General features: G+C 36.7%; 2 protein-coding genes across 2 annotated transcripts; one reads left to right on the forward strand and one right to left on the reverse strand.

Annotated features, from left to right (window-relative positions):
* The first annotated feature begins 1,093 nt into the window (after positions 1-1,093).
* Positions 1,094-4,409, forward strand: LOC141401299 (uncharacterized). The gene is made up of 5 exons (XM_073981435.1): positions 1,094-1,348; positions 1,415-1,559; positions 2,368-3,073; positions 3,130-3,937; positions 3,999-4,409. The coding sequence occupies exons 1-5, from the start codon at positions 1,192-1,194 to the stop codon at positions 4,388-4,390; spliced, it is 2,208 nt and encodes a 735-aa protein (XP_073837536.1). The 5' UTR covers positions 1,094-1,191; the 3' UTR covers positions 4,391-4,409.
* Positions 4,410-5,208: 799 nt separating this feature from the next.
* On the reverse strand, positions 5,209-7,169 carry BHD (folliculin). The gene is made up of 5 exons (XM_073981436.1): positions 6,652-7,169; positions 6,056-6,580; positions 5,738-5,999; positions 5,577-5,679; positions 5,209-5,500 (listed from the first exon to the last, which is right to left on the reverse strand). The coding sequence occupies exons 1-5, from the start codon at positions 7,039-7,041 to the stop codon at positions 5,380-5,382; spliced, it is 1,401 nt and encodes a 466-aa protein (XP_073837537.1). The 5' UTR covers positions 7,042-7,169; the 3' UTR covers positions 5,209-5,379.
* Positions 7,170-23,204: the final 16,035 nt, after the last annotated feature.

Consider the following 23,204-nt stretch of genomic DNA (forward strand, 5'->3'; position numbering starts at 1 on the left):
GTTTTCAACGCACAACGCGTCACACAACGGACCGTGTACGGTCCAAACTTGGCATAACTTACACTTTTTTCATGTGGTTGTTGTTATTAACGCGTTACGCGACTCACAACGGACTCTATGTGCCGCCGCGGCACATACGGCGCGTGAAAACCACGTGAAAACTTCAAGAACAAACTTGGCATCATTCACACATTTTTCATTTCACACAACGGACCGTATGTATTTGGCCCTTAAGAGATAGCATGTGTTCACTTTATAGATCAGAGTGAGGCAGAGAACATTTTTGGGTCTCTCTTGTGCTCTCAATGAGCGTAAATTTGTTGTTGTTCACAACGTGTTAGCATCTACCATGGCACAATTAGGAAGGTAGATGCATCAGCCCAGCTGATCGAATCTAAAACGTCAAAAAACTAGGAATTCGCCATGAAAAATCAAAACAAATAACCATATGATTGGGTAAGTAAGAGATAGCATGTCATCACTTTAAAGACAAACACAAGCGATAAAAAGAGACAACAAGAGACCATTCGGCGAAAATTTTGACAGTTTACATTACAAAAAAAGTTGCTTTGTTGTAGCAATTCGCCGATGCATCTACCTTCCTAATTGTATCATGGCATCTACACAGGCTGTGAGCGATAACAAATTTACGCTCACTTAGAGCACATGGGCTCTCTTGTGAGTCACAATGCCTCTTCCTGTTATAGATAAACACAAACGATTAAAAGAGACAACAAGAGACCATTGGGCGAAAATTTTGACAGTTTACATTGCAAAAAAGTTGCTTTGTTGTAACTATTCGCCGATGCATCTACCCATGGTACAATTACATAGGTGAACATAGGCGAATTGCTACAGCAAAGCATCTTTTTTGGTAATTTAAAATGTCAAATTTTTCGCCAAATGGTCTCTTGTTGTCTCTTTTTATCGCATGTGTTTTTCTATAAAGCGAGCGCATTCTATCTCTTACTTACAAAATCATATGGTTTTTGTTTTGATTTTTCATGGCGAATTCCTAGTTTTTTTGATGTTTTAGATTCGATCAGCTGGGCTGAGGCATCTACCTAAGTAATTGTACCATACATCTACCTATGTAATTGTACCATGACACTGTACAAGAATAGTACTCGAACTAGTTCTTTCAGTTTATTTTGGAAAATAATTCCTTCGAACTAAGCCACAAATGAGAAGATGCCTGGAAAACATCCTGAAAATGACTTGGACGAGTCAGTAATTGGTGAAGTGAAAAAATATGAATTACTCTATGATAAGGGACATCCCCAACATGGTAAACGAGTACCAACACAGCAGGCATGGAGTAAGATTGCTTCCGTTGTGGGAGTCGATGGTATGTAAAGTAGGAGGATTGAAAGAGTAGAAGGGTAGCCAAATTATCAATTTGTCCGTTTTGCAGTTCAGGAATGTAAATCCACATGGCAGACTTTGAAAAAGCGCTACACAAGCGAGCATTCCAAGCTTAGAGAAGCTGAAGAATACAAATCCAATTGGCGACTTTTTGGACCTATGTCATTTCTAGATTCGTACAACAATTCAGATCAGTAAGTCCACAAGAAACAAAAAGAGAACAATCTCTCGGGTCGGTCTGAAATTACAACGATATAAAGCATTCGTGACGAATTTTATCACTTTTATCTTAAACCTATGCAATATGGGATTCGTTTTAAAACTCACTGGTAGTACTTTCCAATACCGCCAATAATTAATTTTCGGAACTTTTTAAGTTTAGCTACCGTTACCGGAAAACTTATTTTTTAATTGTAATTTTTTTTAAGTAGACGGCCTTCGGCCATGGATTTAAGCCTTTCTCCTAAGGACAGGAGCAAATCTAGGGCACGAAAACAACATATTTCTTAATTTTTCTCTAAGCAGGACGTTCAGATGACCATATATCGGGAACTATACATTTCCCAGAAAAAAATTTTATCGTGGAAATCAGTAGCCGGCTTTCGGCCGGGGATTTGAAACTTTCTACTATGGACAGAGGCAAAAGAGTAATCTCCATAAGCTTTAAAACGATTCCCTAATTGTCAACGTTTGAATTGTAAAATATCTCGGGAAGTATAGACTTTACCGATGAATATTATATGTAAAAATTTCAAACAGATTCGAGAGGAGTTCACAAACAACCTAATCATGGTAAAGTACGAAATTTCCGAAATGTCAAAAAGCATATTTTGGGGAAGTATGGACTCCCCACGGAAAATTATATATCGTTATATTCATGGTGCCAAGGGCTATCTACTGTAAAAATGGCAGTCCGATCCGAGAGGTGCCCCTACAGGACATTTAAGCCAAACAAAGTGATAATGTTCCAAAATTTAAGAATTATTTATCTTTAATTTTTAGCAATTTTCTGGAGCGACTTACAAAGATATCGAAAAGAGACAAGTTCTGTAGAGCTTGTATGTGCCAAATTCGAAATGAATCTGATGAAGCAACATGCATGAGCTATAATATCTTCAATTCCAATCTAGAGTTAGACAAGAAAATTATGGAATGTACCAATATGAAATGTGAAGCTTGGGATGATTATCCTCATGTAGTCTGCAGGCAGTGCTATGATAAAATTTTAGATTTTTATAATTTTCAATGCATGTTTCGTTGTTCAATAAAAAAATTCAAGTCCATGCTCGATAAGCTAGCAGAATTGAAAGATGAAGAAGGAGCTACAGAATATGAAGATAAGTCCCCATTTTCGCGAGAAGAATTTGATGATAACTTATTTTCTATAAATGAAGAGAAAATGGATGAAATAAACGATCCCTTAGAAGAAAAGAATATAAGTACTAAGGAGCAAGCAACTGCGGAATCGGTTGAAATGATAAAAAATGAAGAAACATCGGAGACGGGGTTACTGCAATATGATCTTGGAGAAATTGATATAAAACCCCATGAAATGCAAAGTTGTGATCTACAACCAATGAGAAGAAGCTGTCGAAAAAGTAAAGCCAGTATTAAAAATGAAGTGTTGCTAACAGATAATGAATCGATCTCTAATAATGATGCAGATGAAGCTGAGGATGAATTACATAATCAATCAGATGATGAACTGGTAAGTCTATCGCATTTTCTGTACGTTATTCTCTTTACACTGTCCTTATCTTTCAGACCATTTCCAATTATTCCTCCGCCTCAGAAGACTTAAAAGAAAATAGTAAAACTTGTCCCCTTAAATGCGACATTTGTAAGAAACAATTTCGTTTTAGTCATCGTCTGGAAGCACATAAACGTAAACATCAAGGTTTGCCCGGATATCCTTGTACATTTGAAAATTGTCAACGTGCCTTTAATCGGTTGGACAACTTAAGAAGTCATCTTAATGACCACAATGGTACACCGAATGTGTTTAAGTGTAACATAGATGATTGTATTATGGAATACAAATGTCTCTCCGGCTTGAACAAACACAAACGAAGTGTCCACAAGTGTGGCAAAGAATTGAAAAAATATCCTTGTGATATATGCGGCAAAGTGTTGACAAATCCACGTTCCTTAAACGGCCACAAGTTTATTCACATGGATAAATCTGAATGGCCATTTGTGTGTGAAGTAAAAAATTGTTTGCGTCGATTCCGCCTAATGTCTCAGCTGGCAATACACAAGAAACGCCATGCTGGAATTAAAAACTACATATGCCCGTATTGTGGAGTACGCAAGACAACCTGTACCGAACTAAAGATTCACATTAATTTCCACACATTCGAACAAAAATATCCCTGCGAATATTGTTCGAAAGTTTTCAAAAGTGTGGGTGTAATGCGAACACATGTGCATCGTGTTCACGAAGGTAAAAAACCAGCCAATTACAAATTGTTTTCATGTGATTTTTGTGATGGAAAATTTGCTTCCCTGCAAACGAAGAAATTTCATGAAATGACACATCGCGGTGAGAAGCCTTACAGTTGTGAAGAATGTGGTAAATCCTTTACTTATTATATATAAGTAATTTACTTATTATTATATATATTTCTGAGCAGGTAAAACCTTTACTTATCCCTCGGGGCTGGCTTCGCATAAAAATGTTCATGCAAAAGGTGAAAAACAGCATGACTGTAATATATGTGGTAGGAAGTTCAAATGGCAATCGGGACTAAAAACGCATTTGAAATTGCACACCGAAGCGTCAAAGCCATATTCATGTAAGGAATGTGATAAAAGTTTTCGATGGCCGGGGTCTTATTATAAACATAAGAAAACACATATGCGACAGGAGGAAGTTGAACACATTGAGGAAGAAGATTCTGCACTTACAAAGAATGGCAATATGGCGGAAACATCTCCAGAAACCGTACCTTCACCTGTTGTTGAAACACCAAAGTATGAAATTATTTTAACAGCTATTGATATGGATACAAATAAAGTTGTGTAGTAATTGTCATTTAAGAGAAGATTGTATCGAAGTCATTTTTCTTATTCTTTCTTATTCTTTAACAATGAATACCGTCGGGGGAAATTAGTTTTTTATTTTATTTATTATGCGTTTGTATTCGTATTCAATGCATTAAAATATCACACGGACACTTAATCAATAATCATTTGCATAATTTCTCTTGTTTAACTTAAACGCCGTTTACATATTACCGGATTTTACCAACCCACTGGGTTTCAAATGTCAATTAAATTGCTATTTATTTTCAATTATTAAACTACTCCAAATAGAACTCGCTATTGCTCTGTTCCAGTACTGCAAGGATCTACTAATTTGTACATAATGGACAAATGTTATTGTAGTAAAAAGTAGTAGTATGAATAGTAGTAAGATAAATAAGTTATAAATTAACAACAACAAAAAATAATAATAATAATAAATAAGTATAAAAAATATAATAATAAAAAAAAACTATGAGCCAGTTTCTGTATGTCGAAAGAAGAATGTGTGCTAATGAAACACGCCCGAACTTTAGTTTTCGAAATAATTTTACCGTTGCTTTTACTTCAAAACAAAAACAAATTTGAAAAACACACAAGAGTTTTGACTTGTTTCTTTCGCACACATTCTTCTTTCGAAGAATGACTACTCCAAAACAATATTCAAAATAAGAAAAATATTTAAATAAATTTGAACTGCTACTTCAAATAAATCCTCATAAAGAAAATCTACTTGGCAAGAAGATATAATATAAACAGGCCAGTGCTTCAACTACACATTGTTCCAAGTGTATAACTGCAATAGCACAGTCAAACATGTTTTAACTTTGAACAACATAATTTATAATTTATTGCGTTATATAAATATTTAAAAAATACATCCGTACAAACTATATGAAATAAAAGCAAAATTAATTAAAATACTTAAACGCATGTTAGCATCAATTCCTTAATTTTAAATATACAGCCACCCGAACCCCTTAAATGTATTTAGTGCAAATGAGCACTCCAATAATTAATCAAGGCTTGATCTTGCGGCTGAACACCCAATACCCTTTTGAGTTTATTTTGGCCATTTGTGGATTTGGCATGATTTAGACATATTACTTTGCTGAAAACAGATTGGGGAAAAAGTTAATATTAGTATCTATAATTGGAAATTGAATATTCAAAACTTGTTTACACACTTTTTCCATTCCTCCACTAAGACTTTGGTATGACGGTTTAATACCAATTCGGTAAATCGGGTTTCATTTACTGCCTTCAATAGTTTCACTAATAAATCGGGTACTAGAAAAACAAACTAAAATTAGAAATCAATGTTGATTTATTAACAAACCACACTTACATTTATTTGGTACTGTTCCCGGCCACTTAACCAAGATATCATTGCCATCATCGGTTTCGGGTAGAAAATCAACACGAAACACCGAAGCACTAGCTATGGGTACAGCAATTTCATTCGATATTGATATAATTTTATAATCCGCACTAATGGAATGCTGATGCTGGGCATCTACACGGATTAAGGTGTGCATTTGATCCGGTAATAGCTTCTTGAGGCACATCATAAAATAAAACGTGCGTCTGGCATCGCCACGTACAATAATCTGCAATGCAAAAATTAAAAATAAATTATAAATCAATTTTTCTCCAAACACCTTACCTTAACCCCCGTCAAAGCACAATAACACAACGAAATAAATTCCGTTTTCTTTAGCAACTGCTTTATGTGTATCAGTGAATAAAATTCCTCAGGATCATCAAGGGTTTCATATTTTTGAATCATTGGCAGGGTGGTTATGTTATAGGTAAGCCTTTGCTGCGGTGGATGACTGGTGCTTTGTGGTGGTAGCCATGGTAAATTTCCGAATGTAACATGTTCGGTGAGAAATCTTGAACCTGCCAGGAGCAGCCAAGAGAAATGTGTGTGCAATATGGCAAATATATTCTCCTCACCAGTAAGTTCAACCAAAGATCTGGGTGTTTGCACCAAGGGCTGGGAACCAGACAATCTCCGCTGTCTGGGTGATCCCTTTAGCTCTTCTTCCTCCTTAATACGTTTTGCACTATTTTGTGTCTCCAAAGATATTCTCCTTAAGTGCTCAGCTAAGAAGGGTTTGGTATTCAGTAGAAAATATTTATCTTTCATTAGTATAATTATTGAGAATAATTGATAAAAACCACGAGCCTTTAATAAAGAAAGGAAAAATTAATTATTTTTATCAACAATCAAATCAAACTTGTTTTTCCTTCAATTACCTGCACATCACTAACTTGAAATGTATGACTTAGCACGTGACCTCTAGATGTGTCTCCAAAAAAGACAAATCCACCATCTTTACTCTGGGTTATCTCACAACTAAGGCTGCGAACCGCTGCCTGTTTTACCAATGTAGCAACATCCGGCAATGGAGATATTTGTGTACTTAAGAATGTTGCTCCACTTTCATTATCCTTACTGTACAGGCCATTTGTTAATCCCACCGAATTACATGCTGGACATTGTTTGTGTACATGTTCTGTTGAAGCATTTTGCGGACCATTAAGATACAAATCTTCCAGTTTAGTGTCTCTCAATGTTTGGGTGCAAAAAATCGCCGATGGTCCATGAGCTTCACAGAAATGGCATAAAGCAATTACGGCATTCATTTGTTGTTAAATAAAGAACTTAAAATATACTACCCCTAAAATTTAGAGGTCTAAATGTAAACACGAATGAAAAAAGAAGTAAAATAAACAAGGAAAAGTGTTTAGAAGGAGAAACAAGACAAAAGTGAACAATCAGCTGTCCAAGGCGGCATTTATTCAGGTGGATGGATGGGTGCATGGCACAATAATTCAGGTACAAGGGCAAAAACAGCTGATTTCATACTAGTGTACAAAATTCATTAGTTGTGTCTTTTTACTTTTTCAGTAATAATTATTCAGTATCTTCTTTTCAGAGAGTAATGCTAAGTTTACATTTACGAAATCCACTCGATTTCAACTGTCAATTCCTTTGCGTATACGTCAAATGAAAACTCATCTCAAATCGACTGGATTTCATTTGACGTTTGATCAATGGAATTGACAGTTGAAATCGAGTGGATTTCGTAAATGTAAACATAATCTGTGTTCCAGAACTAAAAACTTTTTACAATTTTTACGACTTTTATACTATGTTTACATTTACGAAATCCACTCGATTTCATCTGTCAAATCCATAGGTTAAACGTCAAATGAAATCCAATGGAATTCAGATGAGATTTCACTTGACGTTTGAGCTATGGAATTGGCAGATGAAATCGAGTGGATTTCGTAAATGTAAACTTAGCATTACACATTTTACTTGAAAAAGCGTTCACGTACACAAAAAAGTTGTAAAATGTTCACTTCTCTTCAAACAAAAATGGCGCTGAATGACGCTCACTTTAAAAACTTTTTACACGACAAATTTGGGCGAGTAAAAAAATAGTAACATGGTTGCCGGCGTCTGATTGGCTGATACGCCGACTTTGACATTTGTTCCAGTTTTTTGACGTATTTTCCATTTTTCCGTTCCCGAACTTTTTGAAAAAACTTTTTTGTGACAACAATTATTCTCTCTTTTACGAGTTTTACTATTAAAAAGTAAGGGAACGAAGCTATAGTGTATGGTTTAATAGTAAAATTGAACTGCATTATGCACTTTGTCCAATCTTTACAGTTCTATGTCTTTGTCTCTGGTTACCTTTTAAGTGTAAACTTGGCATCACCCTGTTTATTGCAACATAACTGTAAATCTGTACGCTTTTTTCTAAGGTATTACTATACTATTGTGATTTACGAGTGCATCAATCACGATAGCTGTTCAAAGTTTTTGATTTTTAATTGTTTGAGGAATTGAACTGTTGGAGTTGAAATAAAGGTAAAAACGGTAAAAACTTCAAAAAGGAACGGACCAGGATGAATGTTTGAACTGGATTCGGATCGATCTGAAATTTGTATCACAGTGCTGATCACGCCAATATATATGGTAATCTCCATACTTCCCGAGATATAGGCTCCGAAAGTTCAAAAATTCTCTTGGTTTTGACGATAAGTTTAGTTTAAATCGAAGTTTTTCATATACATCCGGCCTTCAGCAGGGGATTTAAGACTTTCTCAAATGGACAGGACCAAATCTCGGCTAACAAAATTTTCCATTAAATCGAAATTTTTTATCATCGATCCGAATCCAGTCCTTACCCAGCAAAATTAAATGGAAGTGATTCCATGTGAAATCATGATTTCACTGGTTCTTTTGCATGAGTGCGAAAAGAGTCGTGAAAGATCCCATCTTTTTCATCGAATTTTCATGAGTGCAATTGAAGTCGTGAAAGATCCGATCTTTTTTATCGAATTTTCATGAGTGAAATTCAAGTGGTGAAAGATCCGATCTTTGTCATAATATTGTCATGAGTTTAAATAAATTGATAAGTACCCGCACAATAAATTATCAAATACTTATGTACCCGAATAATTGTGTACTTGCAGAAGTAATTGTTAAAATGAAAATAAAAGTCAGATGAAAGTGATCGATAGTGGCAAAATTGTTATGTTAACCGTTTACATTACATCCGAATGGATTTCGTAAATGTAAACGTACCATAGGCGGCAACGGCGTAAGGAACGCCGTTAAATAAATTTGCCCAGCCAAATTTTGGCAATTCATTTTGGTAAAGGTGGCATCACTGTCACTGCAAACGTCAAACTCTTCGGCTATAAGACGAACTGCATTCTTTCATTTTTGCAACTCGAAGTGGCCGGTCATTAGAAAAAAAGTAATTTGCAAATTGGTTGCACAGAACAACCAATTAGAAAAGTTTAAGTTTTCAACGCAATAGCCTAAACGTGTTAGGCAATATTGCAATATTCTTTCCTGTTGGGATTAAACAAATACCGAAGTATTTGTGAAATGAAATAAGGGTGAGTTTTGTATAGAAATTTCTACAAGAAACCGGTATACTAAAATTCCGTGTGCGCGTCTTTTTTTTATTTCTTCTGCGCAGCAGGTTGAGCAAAACCACATGGTGTATGGCGAGCACAAGTTTTGTACAATTTTGTACGCAAAATCCCGCCATAACATAATCGATCACCAGCTTTAATTAAATTTCAACCTTAATTTAGAAGGCGAAATAAAAACCCAAACGCCACCCGTTACCGCAAAAGGAAATTTTATTGCAGCTATTCTGCAAGGCATAACACCAGCCGCAATTGTGTTCCCTTATGGGAAATTATAATGGAAAGTGTTGACCGTGGCCACAACTCGCAATTTGTAAGGCCGCTCCAATAATTTTTGTGACCAATCTGCTTGTGCTCCACTAAAGCATCACCACCAGCTGACTGTGGTAATACACGTCGCAAGTTTAATTTGAAGCCACCGTTCCCGCCTACCAACATCATTTCGCCAAGCACCAGAAAGGTCATGACGTCATAGTATCCACCCTTAGCCACCAGACCACTGTACCCAGCAAAACATAACAGCATCGTTCGCATCTTAATACCACCTGCAACAGCTGACGAGTGTGAGTCTGAACCAATATCCAGTTGGAAACATATTGGAGTATTCTTGACAAGATTCTGGTTACCTATAAGAGCAGATAAGTACCAATATGTAGCAAAGAGTGCCGAATTAATATTTTTAAAGGCAATAGTGCGTTTTGTATTTTAGTGAATTATTGATTCAGATTAGCACCTCATATTCCTCCACCACAGGCGGGGTAATATGAGGTCTAACTTTTTTATAAATATTATCGACGGAAAGCCGATTTTCATCACGTATGGTGCATTATGTATAAAAATGCTTATTATATAAAATCAATTAGCACAAGCGTATTTAAGCATATGGTATCATCATATATAAAAGTATTCACTGAGTTTTAACGGTTCGTCTCCCCTTACCTAACGGTACCCCCGTACCGCGTAACAACACCTTAGGTACAGTCACGTTTTTGCGCCTTTCAAAATTTGTTTTTGCTTTTTTTTGTCTTTCGCCTAATGGTTATAATCTCTTTTACGATATACGATTCTGAGCAAAAGAAATAGACAAAAAATATAATAGTAATTCGATTCTGCAATTATAGATCGTGCAACGATACAAAATAATAATCATATTCCCAGTCGTGAAAATTCATTTCCCGATCTTTCCTATCGGTACAAATGAAATTAACTATAAATTATTTTAGACATTAAATAGAATTCGGAATATAATTTTCCGAATCTGCATCAAACGTATAATTAATTGCATTTAGAAGCCAAATTAATAGGTGATTATATTTCCAATTAGAAATCGATTTTAAATAAGTTCAGATCAAACATTTCGATTTCGCTTCGATATTGAATATTAAAAACAGATAAATTCTGATTAGAATTAATTCTTTTGGTGCAGTTTTGGAAAATATTTTCGATCATTTTTCGGATTTAGGGAATAGAATTATTCACCGCATGGGATATTTTCTTTTGATTACGAATTTTGAACCCCTTCTACATTCATGTAGTCATTCCGGCATTCGTGTATGGATGGGACTTCTGGTCCGATCCAGGGACGGAAATCCTACTTTCATGTTAAAAGTTGAGTATAATGAACCATACATTATATAGAAATTGGGTTCAGTTCATAAGACCGATCGACATTGTGAACTCGAATTCATCGTTTCATTTTAAATCATAAAGGGTTTAGAACGATTTCGCAAATTTACGTCAAAGTTATAAACAAATTTTCGAACATTAGTACCTGTTTTCAAAATTCACTTGATCTCAATTTTTTATTAGGCATTTTGGAGACGTCTGTTAAAACAGATATTTAAGTTTATGTAGATACAAAATCGAACATTTACAATTTTTTTTTTGAGATTAATTGTTTTCTAACAAATTCAATACTTGATAAAGGTATATAAACCACCTCTGTTACCCCCAATCCTTTTATTATTAGCTATTACTAGTTTATCATTCCATATGACATTATCAAGTTTGTTAATGTCTATCCCAGACCATTAATTATACTTTTTCTGAATTTTTAACTGAATTGAACAAATATTCTGAAATCTACGTTGAGCTCAATTAGGCATCAGGATTCAAAATTATAAACTTATTATTACCTTTCGATTTTCTAATGAATAGTGCACAATGGCACAACAAAATGGGATGGACATCCGTTCATTTTGAATCATTTTTAGTTATCCGGTGTATGCATATCTACACCTAATAAACAAATTGTCAATTATTTACGTCGTACTTAAGTAATCAATATTCCCAAAATTTATTGTTGATCTAGTTTCTTATATGTAAGAAAATTTCTCTTATGCTTTGTTATTATCCTCTGAATAAATGGATAAGTGAAATGTTATACGAAAATAATTCTTGAGCATTATGATGTGCTAAAAAAGCTTTCGGTAAAGGTAAGGTAGAAGGAAAGCGTCAGCCTACGGAAATTTTTGGGAGTCCTCATCATCGATGAGACTCATTGGGGATTTTGTAGAAAATCCATTGGGAGGGCATGGTATCCCAACAAACACCTTGGGTACCCATATCAACAACAACATCATATCATTTTTTTGAAATAAAGCATCCTGTTTGTGATTGTGAATTAATAATGAATCAATTTTGTTTATGGCTAGTCAGGAGTGGCCACTGAGCTAGACCGAATTTCTTCAATGGCAAGTGTATACCAGCGACATCTTGGTATGCCTCATTCCCCTTTACACTCCACCCTAGTTACATAACAATGGCGCCCAACGTATAAGCCGATGTCTTAGGTTCAACTCCCATCAATGGGAATTGTTCCTAAACATTAAGTGTATGAATTTTTGTTTGATTGGTTTTCAGTATGTCTTGAGTTGTTATATTACAACATACCAATTGCGACTTAAGGTCAATGAAATTTTAACATCATTTCTTGAATTTCATCTTAAAGAAAAAGAGTTTTAGTCGTCTTGCAAGCCTGAGTTTATGTCAAGCTGCAATTTTGTGACAAAACTTCTGCGTTATTGAATTCATACTTCGACTTTCTTTAAAGCTTTATAATATATTGTCATCTGCAGTTGATTATTTATGATCATTTGCATGATTTGCGATATTATAGATGCTTTAATATATTGATTTATTAGAATTGAAATTTTCTGGGAAAATTTTGACTGCGTTTTGAGAGATGATGAAAGTTGTTTGTGTTGTTGATTTTTTTTATTTATCTTGGCTGATACCTTAACCTTCTACTAATTACCTTTAATTTTATGAAAATTCTGATCATCAATTATTGGAAATAATTTTCTGGAAATTTTTGAAAATAAAATTATTGATATTTATTCGATTGTTGGCACATTTAAGACATATTAGTTTTCATTTTTATCTGGCACCTGCACTAGTAACATCTTTTGACAATTTTTTTTCCTGTTTCTGGTTTGAGAATTGAAGTGAAGCATCGTCGTGGAACCTGGTGGAACCTTTCGAGATTTCAATTGGGATCTGTGGTGCATTAGTTTTGGTCAGATTTTTCAGAAGTGATAGTGATTTACTATTCACTTTGCTGGAATTCTCTACCGTGGTACTAATTATCATTCTTTTTCCGATTGCGTGAGGCATAGGGTCGTCGCCCTCAAGACATTTGTTTTTCTCTTTTTGATTATAAGACTGCAGGAGGGGTTTGATAGGCTCAGACTACTGATTGCTAGTTCTTACTTTTAAAATATATACGCTTTGAGTAGCAATATATTTTTGTTTGTTTTCACGTACACACAGGGTGTACACAGAACTGGACTAACTGTTTCCGAAGACTGGTCTTCAGTTCGACTCGAGGTCAGCTGAAGTACCTTAAGGTTGTAGGGGCGGTTAGTCTGGAGAGCCTTCGGACGGCAGCGCTCAACCTTGAGTTGGAGCATTTTCCGTAGGACTGGTTGTTGTCTGGTTGTCGATTTCCCAGTGTATCTTTAGAAAGCCGTTCTATGCTTAACTAAAGATACACTGAAGAGACCTCGAGAAACTCTTTGAGGAAATTCTAACCGGCAACAATCACTCCTACGTTTTGAACAGTTTACCTCATAGAACAATAGGGGTAGGCGAAGAGGACTGAAGAGCATATCGAAGTCCTATATATTTTTTTCCTTCCCTTCACCAGCTAAGACCTTTCTTTTTCTGATTCGAATATTATTCGAATTAATTTTACCCGGACTTACAAACTTTTACCCTGATCTACCACAGCTTAGATAATCTATTGTCTCAATTTATTCTGTTTTACAGGATTTTTGAGTTTTTTTCTGCTTATGAGAAACTTTGCAAGATTTATTGTTTTTTTGGTTCGATCCTTTTTCGAAATACCTGACCTGTTGGAACCATTTAAATTTTCATATTGAGTTTTGTTGCGTATGAGATTTTCTATATTGGACTTTTCGGAACCTTAAGGCAGTAACCGTGATTGACTGTTTCATCTATATATCTTTGGTATTTTTGTTGAATTTATGGTATCATACCTACCTTTTTGAAAACCTGTCGGTCATTAGAGAAGACATTTTTGGATTTTGAGCTTTTTATTGAAATTTCTTGTTGGACTGAGTAGTACAAGGACATTTTTTTTTTTGTAACTTTTGTTGATTTGTGGGACATCATGCAGCCTGCTACAGGTGCTAAGCCAAAAACTTACAGCATTATTACCAGGTCGACAAGCCAAGCAGTAGGAGAAGCTGCTGGAACAGAACCAGGTACCGGATCAGGTATCCCAGCTAGCGCTGATGGCAATGATCCGCCTACACCAAACGAATTTGCAAGTCCACCTACTCTTTCGCAAGTAAATGAGCAACCAAGTACAATTACTAGGCCTTCGTTTAGTCCCTTGACCATTCGAGGCAATGATGATGAGCAAATTGAAAGACTTAGTAGCACAGGAGTTCTTGAGGTAGTTCAGTCCGCCTTAGAGGCCACCCAAGCATCAATGGTTGAAACCATGAAAAAGGAAATGCAGAAAGCGGTTGCTGCTGCAGTTCAAGCTGCTTTTTCTCAATCTTCCGTTCCTCCAGCTAATCCTATTAACAGACAAGAACTACATTCTCAAAGCATTGATTGGCCTCATGATTTGCCACCACTACAAACCGATACCAGACATGCATGTTCGGGTAGTAGAAACCAGGAAGTTCCAAATCGAAATAGGGAAGATTTTAGTAGGCCCAGGTATCCATATCTCAGTAAGTGGGGCATTAAGTTTGATGCTACCCCAAAGACACCAAATGTCGAAGATTTCATCTTTCGAGTAGAAAGGCTTCGAAATAGTTATGGCTGCCCAGAACAAGAATTGGTTGATGAATTTCATCATTTACTGGAAGGCCGTCCTTGTCAGTGGTACTGGGGTCTGATCCGTCAATATCCAAATTTGAACTGGGAGATGTTAAAGCTGTGTATAGTTAGGGAATTCCAGCGTTTTCAATCAAATCTTGATGTAATGAGGCAGATTATGGACAGGAAGCAGGGGAGAGATGAGTCTGCTACACAATATATAGACGCTATAAATAATCTGCGTACTCAATTAAGGGAACCTTTGAAAGATTTTGAAGTTATAGACATCCTCAAAGCTGGATTGAAACCCAAACTTGCCCATTTAACATTTAGTGGCACTTTTTATTCTGTTGAACAATTCCGAAATGAAGTTAGAAAAGCTGAAGAGTTTCTTGAAAGGGAATCGTCGATGAGATTCAGAACAGGCCAACCCCCTCGAATGATAAATGAAATTAACGATTCTGATTTTGATGATTTAGTCCATGATGTTGAGGAGCTGAGGCTTCGGCCGAAGGCACCTGGTGTTTCCAAAAATGAGACTTCAAGATGTTGGAATTGCGGTAGCAATGGCCACATTTTTAAGAATTGCACTAGTTCTCATCGTTCAGTCTTTTGTTTCCGTTGTGGATCTCCAGGGGTTACCACTCCACAATGCAATAATTGCAAACAAATTAGTCGTCCTTCTAATGCCTCTAAGTCCGAATCCACAGCTACTCAGACTGTGGACTGACTAAGCTCATCCGATGTTTCCACTTCTATAGACCCAATCTTTTCTGATCCGTGTAGAATATTACCCAGACTTTCCAATAACTTAGCCAAAACGAAACCTGATTTGACCCTACCATTCCATGTACGCATGGCGAACTACAGGAAGGCCCGCGAGCGCATTTTTAACTCGGAAATTTCGACAAAACCTGAAATTTTCGTTTCCAAAAGAATCTTGAAAGCTCGTGAGAGATATAAACTTAGATGTCAGAAGAGATTATCGTTATCCTCCACCACTTTTTGCAATATGAAGTCCGACGATCCGCGACCTTTTCGAGAGGTCCTTGTTAATGGTATATCTGTGTTAGCTCTTTTCGACAGTGGAGCCACTGTCACCTGTTTAGGTAAAGATTGTTTGTTATTGGTTGAAAAATTGAATCTGAATATTATTCCCGTATATAAGTGTAGCGTTGGTACGGCTAATGGACATCGAGTTTCATGTGCTGGCAAAGTCAACGCTGAGCTTTCGTACGATGGGCAGACGAAGACCATGGAGATCTATCTGATCCCAGGTCTAGAGAATTCCATGTACTGTGGTGTAGATTTCTGGAAACAATTCAAGGTAGCTCCGAAGCTAATAAGCAGTTTAGAGATCAGTTCCCAAGTTCAAGATTCCGACATGCACGTTTTATCGCCAGATCAGTTGACATTGCTTGAAGAAGCAAAACAAAGTTTCAAAGACTTTGAAAAATATGGTCTTGGCAAGACAGATTTGGAGGAGCACGTTATCGACACCGGCGATGCGACTCCGATCAAACAACGTCACTACCCAGTGTCACCAGCTGTCGAGTCTTTGATCTACCAGGAACTTGATCGCATGCTAAGCTTAGGAGTTATTGAACCCAGTACCTCCCCATGGAATTCGCCGGTCACGCTCGTACGAAGAGGGGAGAAAAATAGACTTTGCTTAGACGCACGTAAACTAAATGATGTTACCATTAAGGATGCGTATCCGTTACCTTTCATTGATGCTCTTTTAGGACGATTACAAGATACGTACTTTATTTCAAGTATTGACTTAAAGGACGCTTTCTGGCAGGTTCCTCTGGCAGTTGACAGTCGACCGAAGACCGCATTCACAGTGCCGGGGAGACCGCATTATCAGTTTACCGTCATGCCGTTTGGGTTGTGCAACGCAGCCCAACGGTTATGTCGGTTAATGGATAAGGTGATCTCACCGGACCTGAAGAATAAAGTCTTCGTGTATCTCGACGACCTCCTTGTGGTGTCTCCAGACTTTGAGACACACGTCAGTCTGCTTCGCAAGGTGGGAGAGATGCTGTCCAGAGCGAACCTGACCATAAATCTGAAAAAGTCAAAGTTCTGTCGTCGTGAGCTAAGGTATCTTGGATACATCATCGGTGAAGGGAAGTTAAAACCAGATCCTTCCAAAATAAACTCAATAACAGATATACCAATACCAAGGAATACTCGAGAAGTTCGAAGATTCTTAGGCATGGCATCATGGTTCAGACGATTCATTCGTGATTATTCTGAGATCTCTGTTCCTATTACTAATACCTTGAAGAAAGGCAAATCATTTTCTTTTGGAGAAGAAGCTATTGAGGCTTTCAAGAAATTGAAACTGGCACTCACTACAACTCCTGTTCTTAATCATCCAGTGTTTGATAAGAGGTTTTATGTGCAATGCGACGCCTCCAACGTAGGCATTGGTGCTGTATTATACCAACTAGACGCTGAGGGGTTGGAGCGTCCCATCGCCTTTCATTCCGCTCAGTTGTCGAAGGCTGAACGGAATTACAGCGTCACTGAGCGTGAGTGCTTGGCCGTTATCAGTGCTGTGAAGAAGTTCAGACCGTTCATTGAACTTATGCCCTTCACAGTGGTAACGGACCATAGCGCACTGAAATGGCTGATGGGGCAAAAAGACCTCAGTGGTCGGTTGGCAAGGTGGAGTTTGAAGCTCCAAGCCTTCAACTTCGACATACAGCACCGCAAAGGCTCGCAAAATGTTGTTGCCGACACCCTTTCGCGCTTACATCTGGATGAGGTTAACATGTTTGTAGATGAAAACCCTCTTATTGATTTGGAGTCGCCAGAATTTAAGAGCGAAGAATATTTGCAGTTGATCAAAATGGTGTCAGAGAACCATGATAGCCTGCCTGACTTAAAGATATCTGATTCTTTCGTTTATAAAAAGACTTTACCATCCGATGGCACGCCTGTGCATGAGAATTTCATTTGGAAACTGTGGATTCCCCCTGGTTTAACCCAGTCTCTTATTGAAAATGCTCATGTTTCTTCGGTAAAAAGCCATTGCGGCATTGGGAAAACGATAGCGGCTTTGAGACAATATTTTTATTGGCCTAAGATGGCTCAACAAGTTCGAAACTTCATTAACCACTGCATTGTTTGTAAACAATCCAAAGCTCCGAATCACATTTTAAGACCCAAGATGGGAACCGAAACCGTTACCGATAGGCCTTTTCAAAAGATTTTTATCGATTTCATTGGACCTTTTCCGAGGTCAAGGTTGGGAAACACGTATATCTTCATTGTGTTAGACCACTTGACAAAATTTGTTTTATTGAAACCACTAGCCAAAGCGAACTCGAAAAACATTATCAAATTTTTGGAAACCGAGGTGTTTCATAAATTTGGCGTGCCACAGATTGTACATTCCGATAACGGAAAGCAATTTACTTCTTTAGAATTTTCTTCGTTTTTAAATAAACATGGATGCCGACCGATTAGAAATGCCGTGTATTCGCCACAGGCGAATGCATCGGAACGCGTAAATAGAACCATAATTGCGGCGATCCGAACTTATGTTTCGGAAGACCAACGCGATTGGGACCGAAATATATCATCCATAGAATGTTCTTTGAGGTCCACTTTTCACACGACACTTGGTTGTTCACCGTATTTCGCATTATTCGGCACCCACATGGTTACACACGCGAGCACTTATGATTTAGCACACAAACTAGGAGTTTTAGAAGACGGTATGGTTGAAATAGTCCCGAAACACGATATTTTGAATTTAGTCCGCGAAAAGATTAAAACGAATATCCACGATTCTTTTGAAAAATCTGCGGCTCGGTATAACACTAGGACTCGCGACGTCAGTTTCAAACCGGGACAGGAAATACTTAGAAGAAACTTCATTTTGAGTGACGCTTCGCGCCATCTTAACTCTAAGTTATGTCAAAAGTTTGTAAAGTGCAGAGTTGCCAGATGTGTAGGAAACTCCTTGTATGAAATTGAAGACCTTCAAGGAAGGAAAATAGGCGTTTATCACGCGAAAGATTTACAGCACATGGTGCCAACAAAATAATTTGCCCGGCTTTTGTTTTTTTTTATGATTTTTCCTGTTCAGTCTTGAATCAGGGTCGCGGTTCTTCCCCACCTTTAACATACCTCGGTTAACTTCCCGAATCAGTATGGCTTCGGCAGGCCTATGCCAACGTGTTCGGGTTTGTTATGTTAACCGTTTACATTACATCCGAATGGATTTCGTAAATGTAAACGTACCATAGGCGGCAACGGCGTAAGGAACGCCGTTAAATAAATTTGCCCAGCCAAATTTTGGCAATTCATTTTGGTAAAGGTGGCATCACTGTCACTGCAAACGTCAAACTCTTCGGCTATAAGACGAACTGCATTCTTTCATTTTTGCAACTCGAAGTGGCCGGTCATTAGAAAAAAAGTAATTTGCAAATTGGTTGCACAGAACAACCAATTAGAAAAGTTTAAGTTTTCAACGCAATAGCCTAAACGTGTTAGGCAATATTGCAATATTCTTTCCTGTTGGGATTAAACAAATACCGAAGTATTTGTGAAATGAAATAAGGGTGAGTTTTGTATAGAAATTTCTACAAGAAACCGGTATACTAAAATTCCGTGTGCGCGTCTTTTTTTTATTTCTTCTGCGCAGCAGGTTGAGCAAAACCACATGGTGTATGGCGAGCACAAGTTTTGTACAATTTTGTACGCAAAATCCCGCCATAACATAATCGATCACCAGCTTTAATTAAATTTCAACCTTAATTTAGAAGGCGAAATAAAAACCCAAACGCCACCCGTTACCGCAAAAGGAAATTTTATTGCAGCTATTCTGCAAGGCATAACACCAGCCGCAATTGTGTTCCCTTATGGGAAATTATAATGGAAAGTGTTGACCGTGGCCACAACTCGCAATTTGTAAGGCCGCTCCAATAATTTTTGTGACCAATCTGCTTGTGCTCCACTAAAGCATCACCACCAGCTGACTGTGGTAATACACGTCGCAAGTTTAATTTGAAGCCACCGTTCCCGCCTACCAACATCATTTCGCCAAGCACCAGAAAGGTCATGACGTCATAGTATCCACCCTTAGCCACCAGACCACTGTACCCAGCAAAACATAACAGCATCGTTCGCATCTTAATACCACCTGCAACAGCTGACGAGTGTGAGTCTGAACCAATATCCAGTTGGAAACATATTGGAGTATTCTTGACAAGATTCTGGTTACCTATAAGAGCAGATAAGTACCAATATGTAGCAAAGAGTGCCGAATTAATATTTTTAAAGGCAATAGTGCGTTTTGTATTTTAGTGAATTATTGATTCAGATTAGCACCTCATATTCCTCCACCACAGGCGGGGTAATATGAGGTCTAACTTTTTTATAAATATTATCGACGGAAAGCCGATTTTCATCACGTATGGTGCATTATGTATAAAAATGCTTATTATATAAAATCAATTAGCACAAGCGTATTTAAGCATATGGTATCATCATATATAAAAGTATTCACTGAGTTTTAACGGTTCGTCTCCCCTTACCTAACGGTACCCCCGTACCGCGTAACAACACCTTAGGTACAGTCACGTTTTTGCGCCTTTCAAAATTTGTTTTTGCTTTTTTTTGTCTTTCGCCTAATGGTTATAATCTCTTTTACGATATACGATTCTGAGCAAAAGAAATAGACAAAAAATATAATAGTAATTCGATTCTGCAATTATAGATCGTGCAACGATACAAAATAATAATCATATTCCCAGTCGTGAAAATTCATTTCCCGATCTTTCCTATCGGTACAAATGAAATTAACTATAAATTATTTTAGACATTAAATAGAATTCGGAATATAATTTTCCGAATCTGCATCAAACGTATAATTAATTGCATTTAGAAGCCAAATTAATAGGTGATTATATTTCCAATTAGAAATCGATTTTAAATAAGTTCAGATCAAACATTTCGATTTCGCTTCGATATTGAATATTAAAAACAGATAAATTCTGATTAGAATTAATTCTTTTGGTGCAGTTTTGGAAAATATTTTCGATCATTTTTCGGATTTAGGGAATAGAATTATTCACCGCATGGGATATTTTCTTTTGATTACGAATTTTGAACCCCTTCTACATTCATGTAGTCATTCCGGCATTCGTGTATGGATGGGACTTCTGGTCCGATCCAGGGACGGAAATCCTACTTTCATGTTAAAAGTTGAGTATAATGAACCATACATTATATAGAAATTGGGTTCAGTTCATAAGACCGATCGACATTGTGAACTCGAATTCATCGTTTCATTTTAAATCATAAAGGGTTTAGAACGATTTCGCAAATTTACGTCAAAGTTATAAACAAATTTTCGAACATTAGTACCTGTTTTCAAAATTCACTTGATCTCAATTTTTTATTAGGCATTTTGGAGACGTCTGTTAAAACAGATATTTAAGTTTATGTAGATACAAAATCGAACATTTACAATTTTTTTTTTGAGATTAATTGTTTTCTAACAAATTCAATACTTGATAAAGGTATATAAACCACCTCTGTTACCCCCAATCCTTTTATTATTAGCTATTACTAGTTTATCATTCCATATGACATTATCAAGTTTGTTAATGTCTATCCCAGACCATTAATTATACTTTTTCTGAATTTTTAACTGAATTGAACAAATATTCTGAAATCTACGTTGAGCTCAATTAGGCATCAGGATTCAAAATTATAAACTTATTATTACCTTTCGATTTTCTAATGAATAGTGCACAATGGCACAACAAAATGGGATGGACATCCGTTCATTTTGAATCATTTTTAGTTATCCGGTGTATGCATATCTACACCTAATAAACAAATTGTCAATTATTTACGTCGTACTTAAGTAATCAATATTCCCAAAATTTATTGTTGATCTAGTTTCTTATATGTAAGAAAATTTCTCTTATGCTTTGTTATTATCCTCTGAATAAATGGATAAGTGAAATGTTATACGAAAATAATTCTTGAGCATTATGATGTGCTAAAAAAGCTTTCGGTAAAGGTAAGGTAGAAGGAAAGCGTCAGCCTACGGAAATTTTTGGGAGTCCTCATCATCGATGAGACTCATTGGGGATTTTGTAGAAAATCCATTGGGAGGGCATGGTATCCCAACAAACACCTTGGGTACCCATATCAACAACAACATCATATCATTTTTTTGAAATAAAGCATCCTGTTTGTGATTGTGAATTAATAATGAATCAATTTTGTTTATGGCTAGTCAGGAGTGGCCACTGAGCTAGACCGAATTTCTTCAATGGCAAGTGTATACCAGCGACATCTTGGTATGCCTCATTCCCCTTTACACTCCACCCTAGTTACATAACAAAATTTATATACTTTAATTAAAAATACAATGTAAATTGATATAAAACAAAAGAAAAATATATTTTTTGTTCGGAAACCTGTTTCGCTTTGTGGATATTAAAAAGAAGTATGAAAAAGACCCGGTCTATAAACCACGAGCTCCACCAGCCGACCAACACCGATATAGTAAAACATATCGAGCTGCAATTATTGGGTTGGCTGGGCCATGTCAACAGGATGGATAAAGATGCCACCGGTATATTAACATGAGTCATTTGACGTTACGCCACCCGAGGGAAGAACAAAACTCCAATGGAAAGATCAAGTTCAATATGATATCACAAAACATGGCATCCAAAGTTAGAGAAGCAAAGTAGAAGATCGGTAAAATAGGTATAAAAGAGACCATAACATGGTAACTATTACAGGTTAAGTTTTTCTTTTGAAATAACATAACGGAATTCAAATTTATACTAGATTTCCCAAATGATGAGCTTGGTTCAGAGATTGACACATAATTTATCGAATATTGGAAAAATGGAACCCCAAGTTGAAAGAGATATCTTGCAGCCATCGGAAGAGATAAATATGATATTGCAGATTAATATAATATATAATTTTGAAAATTACATACAAAATAAAGAACAACAACACCTGGCGATACAAATCATCTGTGCATTGTATTGTTATTAATTTAACAAATTACATAATTGTATTGCAAATTTTATTTCTGATTTGCGAAAATGCGGATCCAAAGCATTGGTGCAAGAAGCTATGACAATGAACCGGTGCAAGAAGCCATGACAATGAACTGGTGCATGAAGCCATGACAATGAACTGGTGCAAGAAGCCATGACAATGAACTGGTGCAAGATGCTATGACAATGAACTGGTGCAAAATGTAATGACAATGAACTGGTGCAAGATGCTATGACAATGGACTGGTGCAAAATGCTATGACAATGAATTGGTGAAAGTGTGTGTCACTCCCTTGTAAATGTCATTGGTGATTCACCTAAATTTTCACCTATGACATGTCACTTGCACCCATGATTCAACTCATGATTTGTCATCGAACATTTTGCTGGGTATATTCAACTTATGCCAAAGGAACTAAACTAGTTTAGTTCCAATAGTCGGATCAGTATGGAAATCTAACCATTTGGCCCGAAAATTTTCTAATGGACAGGTGCAAAATT

Source organism: Musca autumnalis, unplaced genomic scaffold (genome assembly GCF_047663935.1).
Source record: "Musca autumnalis isolate F117 unplaced genomic scaffold, ASM4766393v1 scaffold_4, whole genome shotgun sequence".
In the NCBI taxonomy this organism is placed as follows: domain Eukaryota; kingdom Metazoa; phylum Arthropoda; class Insecta; order Diptera; family Muscidae; genus Musca; species Musca autumnalis.

Excerpts from the sequence above, each read along its gene's own strand:
- LOC141401299 (XM_073981435.1), top strand. The coding sequence starts at position 1,192 with ATGCCTGGAAAACATCCTGAAAATGACTTGGACGAGTCAGTAATTGGT. Across the intron at positions 1,349-1,414 it reads TTCCGTTGTGGGAGTCGATG|TTCAGGAATGTAAATCCACA; the intron begins GTATGTAAAGTA and ends TCCGTTTTGCAG. Across the intron at positions 3,074-3,129 it reads ATCAATCAGATGATGAACTG|ACCATTTCCAATTATTCCTC; the intron begins GTAAGTCTATCG and ends CTTATCTTTCAG.
- BHD (XM_073981436.1), bottom strand. The coding sequence starts at position 7,041 with ATGAATGCCGTAATTGCTTTATGCCATTTCTGTGAAGCTCATGGACCA. Across the intron at positions 6,581-6,651 it reads TTCAAGTTAGTGATGTGCAG|GCTCGTGGTTTTTATCAATT; the intron begins GTAATTGAAGGA and ends TCTTTATTAAAG. Across the intron at positions 5,501-5,576 it reads TTAGTGGAGGAATGGAAAAA|CAAAGTAATATGTCTAAATC; the intron begins GTGTGTAAACAA and ends ATCTGTTTTCAG.